This window comes from Frankliniella occidentalis, unplaced genomic scaffold, assembly GCF_000697945.3.
Source record: "Frankliniella occidentalis isolate FOCC.00 unplaced genomic scaffold, Focc_3.1 Scaffold6, whole genome shotgun sequence".
Classification (NCBI taxonomy): domain Eukaryota; kingdom Metazoa; phylum Arthropoda; class Insecta; order Thysanoptera; family Thripidae; genus Frankliniella; species Frankliniella occidentalis.
The window spans coordinates 3,243,046-3,246,001 of record NW_026267136.1 but is presented as its reverse complement, the minus strand read 5'-3'; the positions used below and the strand labels follow the sequence as shown (position 1 = coordinate 3,246,001).

The 2,956-nt window shown below is 67.3% G+C and overlaps 2 protein-coding genes across 6 annotated transcripts in view; both read left to right on the top strand.

The window, feature by feature from the left end:
* Positions 1–2,956, top strand: part of LOC113216535 (integral membrane protein GPR155) — a 32,649-nt gene that overhangs the window by 9,683 nt on the left and 20,010 nt on the right. The window lies entirely within an intron of this gene.
* Positions 7–2,956, top strand: part of LOC113217592 (trichohyalin) — a 15,149-nt gene continuing 12,199 nt past the window's right edge. Inside the window, exons 1-7 of one of the 2 annotated variants that reach the window (XM_052271806.1) lie at positions 7–494; positions 571–1,005; positions 1,247–1,403; positions 1,504–1,580; positions 1,659–1,953; positions 2,035–2,216; positions 2,411–2,779. In XM_052271806.1, coding sequence (XP_052127766.1) covers positions 148–494; positions 571–1,005; positions 1,247–1,403; positions 1,504–1,580; positions 1,659–1,953; positions 2,035–2,216; positions 2,411–2,779 — 1,862 coding nt within the window. In that variant the 5' untranslated portion in view covers positions 7–147. Of the gene's footprint in view, positions 495–570; positions 1,006–1,246; positions 1,404–1,503; positions 1,584–1,658; positions 1,954–2,034; positions 2,217–2,410; positions 2,780–2,956 lie in introns of both variants that reach the window. The other variant, XM_052271802.1, reaches the window with a different exon arrangement.

Sequence of the window (2,956 nt, the reverse complement as noted above, 5' to 3'; positions counted from 1 at the left end):
TTCAAGGCAAGCTCTCCCGACTCCCCCAAGAACAAGGCGGACTCACTCAGGACACCATCACCCGACTCGCGCCGGAGGTCGGCCTCACCGGAAGTGAAGAGGGATGTCCTCCGTTCGCTTGAGAACAGAAAGGATCTGTCGCAGCCGATGTCCGAGGTGAAAAGACCTGTCGTCCGGGTACCATCGACCGACGTCAACAAGGCCAGTAAGGTCATCACATTCAGCTCCCCGTGTTCGACGCCTCCAGCGTCGGCATCCCCATCCCGAAAGGAGATCCTGGACAGGGAAAACACGGCGAGGGTCGATTCTCAATCTGGGTTCGATTCCAGGCAGGGTTCCAGGCTTGAATCCCGCCAGGAGTCGAAGCCTGGCTCCAGGCTGGACCTGCGGTTGGGGGGACTGGCCATCAGCCCAAACCTCAGTGCGTCGACCAGCCCAGCCAGGAGCGCTCGCAGCCTGAGCCTGCGGAGCACCCCTGCGTCCGAGGTGGACAGGTATGGTTGGTTGGTTGGTTGGAGGGAGTGCAGAACTCCTGGTACCCCTGGTTGTAACCATCTTTCCTGCCAGCAGGCCTCGCACCGTGCTCGTGGACTGTTGGGGCCAGGCCAAGTCCGTGCCAGCGCACCGTCCACCGGTGCCTCCGGGTCCGCCCCGCCGGCGCCAGCCGCGGCCGCCGTCCTCTGGCACGCCCTCCTCGCTGTCCGAGTCGCGGTGCTCGTCGCGGAGGTCACGGCGGCGCGCCGCCCGGCCCGGTCTCTCGCGCTTGAGCAGCAAGCGCGCCCTGCTGCTCAGGGGCCTGCGGGGCTCGACGACGGCATCCTGCCCGTCGCCGCGCAAGGCGACGTCGTCCGCGGCCGTGTCCGTCGTGGTCCAGGACTGCGACAGCGGCCGGGGCAGCAGCACGTTCCACAGCTGCGAGAACGCGCTGCAGAGCCTGCGGGCCTCCGCGACGGCCAGTCGCCTGGGCACCGCCTCGCCGAGCGACCTGGGGTCCTGGCTGCCCGGGTAAGTGTAGAGTGGACAGCAGCGGCCGACACTCCCAGTGGGCCTCCTCCTTCCGACAGGCTAATCGGCTGACAGGCGGGCGGCACGCCCCTGGCACACCCTGCCGCCCCGCCCCGCCGCGAGGACGCCTGTCTACAGACTAACGCGATGATAGTTGTGTTGGTTGTGCCGCCCGTACCGTCAGTGTCCGCCTGACTTCCCCGACGCGGTACCGAGACCACCCTCGTCACTGGTGTTGCAGGAGCGTGTTGGGGCTCGGCCTGGGCGACGAGGTGCCCGAGCACGACCGCCGCATCTTGGAGAGCATGGCGATGAAGAAGCAGCAAGAGCGGCGCGACGAGGAGGTGGCGCACCGGGCGCACCAGCTGTGGGAGCGCGAGCGGCGCCAGCGGCGGCAGGTGCGTCACGTCAGCCATCAAGTCGAAATCAAATCTTTATAACGTCACGTCAACGCCAAAGTGGGCCGTTTTCAACCGAAACGTTGACTTTCGTTAACAGGAGGAGGCGGAGAGGGCGGCAAAGTGGCAGGCCAGCGTGAACGCGCGGCGCCAGTGGGAGGCCAAGGAGAACGCCCGACGGTACAGAGTCTTCTACGAACCACGAAAATACTTAGGCCGAGATTTAGCGTCCCCTTGAACCCCTCTTTTGTCGCACAGGATGGAGGCGGTGAAGCGCAGCCTGCGGCTGGCGCAGCAGAGGCTGCGGGAGAGCATCCGCCTCAAGGAGGAGCGCGTGCAGCTGCGGGTGCTGGAGGAGGACGTGCAGCGCATGGTGCTGCAGGGCGAGCGGAGCAAGGAGTACGCGTCGCGCCGCCTCGAGGTGGAGGAGAAGCTGCTGCACATCCAGGAGGGCGAGACGAGATACCGCAGCATCCTGGACGAAGAGCTGCGCTCCCGCCAGGCGGAGGCGGACCGCCGACGGCAGCGCGCCACGGAACAGGAGCGTCTGGTCGGTCTCTCATTCGAAAACTTGCCTTTTCATTTTGGTAACATCGCATGTTCTTTTTCTTCCACGACTCGGCATTTTCAGAGGGCGGCGAGCGCAAACCGCGAATGGGAGCGCTGCCGCCTGGAGCGCGCGTCCGTGCTCGCGGTGCAGGCCGAGGAGAGCACGCGCGTGCTGAGGGCGTCGGCCAGGGAGCGGCACCAGCGCGCCGCCGCCAACAAGGGCAGGATCCGGCGGCGGCGACAGCAGCGAGCGCTGCAAGCCAGGTGAGGAGGCAGGCCGCGCGCCTGAGGGCGGGCGGGTAGGCAACGCCGTACGACAGCTCTGTCCGACGGGACTGCCCACGCCCCGGGCGGCCCGCGCGCCTGACGGCGGGCGGGAAGGCAACGCCGCACTACAGTTGTGTCCGACGGGCCTGCCTGCGCCCTGGGCTGACACCCGTGGAATTCTGTGACCGCAGCCTGGAGCGGGACGCCAAGCACTCGGACGCGCTGGCGATGCACGCCGACCTGGAGCACGGGCTGCAGCTGTGGCGCGAGCGCTGCGCCGCTCTCCAGGAAGGGGCCGCGCTGCGCGCCCAGGAGCGCGCCCGCGAGCACCGCGAGCACGTGCGCGCGCGCCTGCACCGCAGCAACCAGAAGCGGCGGCGCCACCACCGCGCGCTGCACGCCCGCGTCCTGGCCGAGGAGGAGAGCCGGCGGCGGGCGCAGCGGCTCGAGATACGCGACAAGGACCAGCGCATCCGGCAGCTCGGCCGCCTCAAGGAGCTCGCCGTCCAGGAGTCCCGCGAGCAGGCCTTCGCCACGGCCAGCCTGCGCGAGGAGCTGCGGTAAGCCTGCGATGCGCTATGGGGGGCGTGCGCAAATTGCGTCGTTCTATATGAGGTTTTCTCAAAGCTCTCTGAGTAAAGCACTCCACAAAAATACTTCCAGTTCCAAGTTCCAATACCAAGTGGCTGATTCGAACCGCGGGCGCCTTCTGTACCGCATTTCTACGTGCAGGCGGA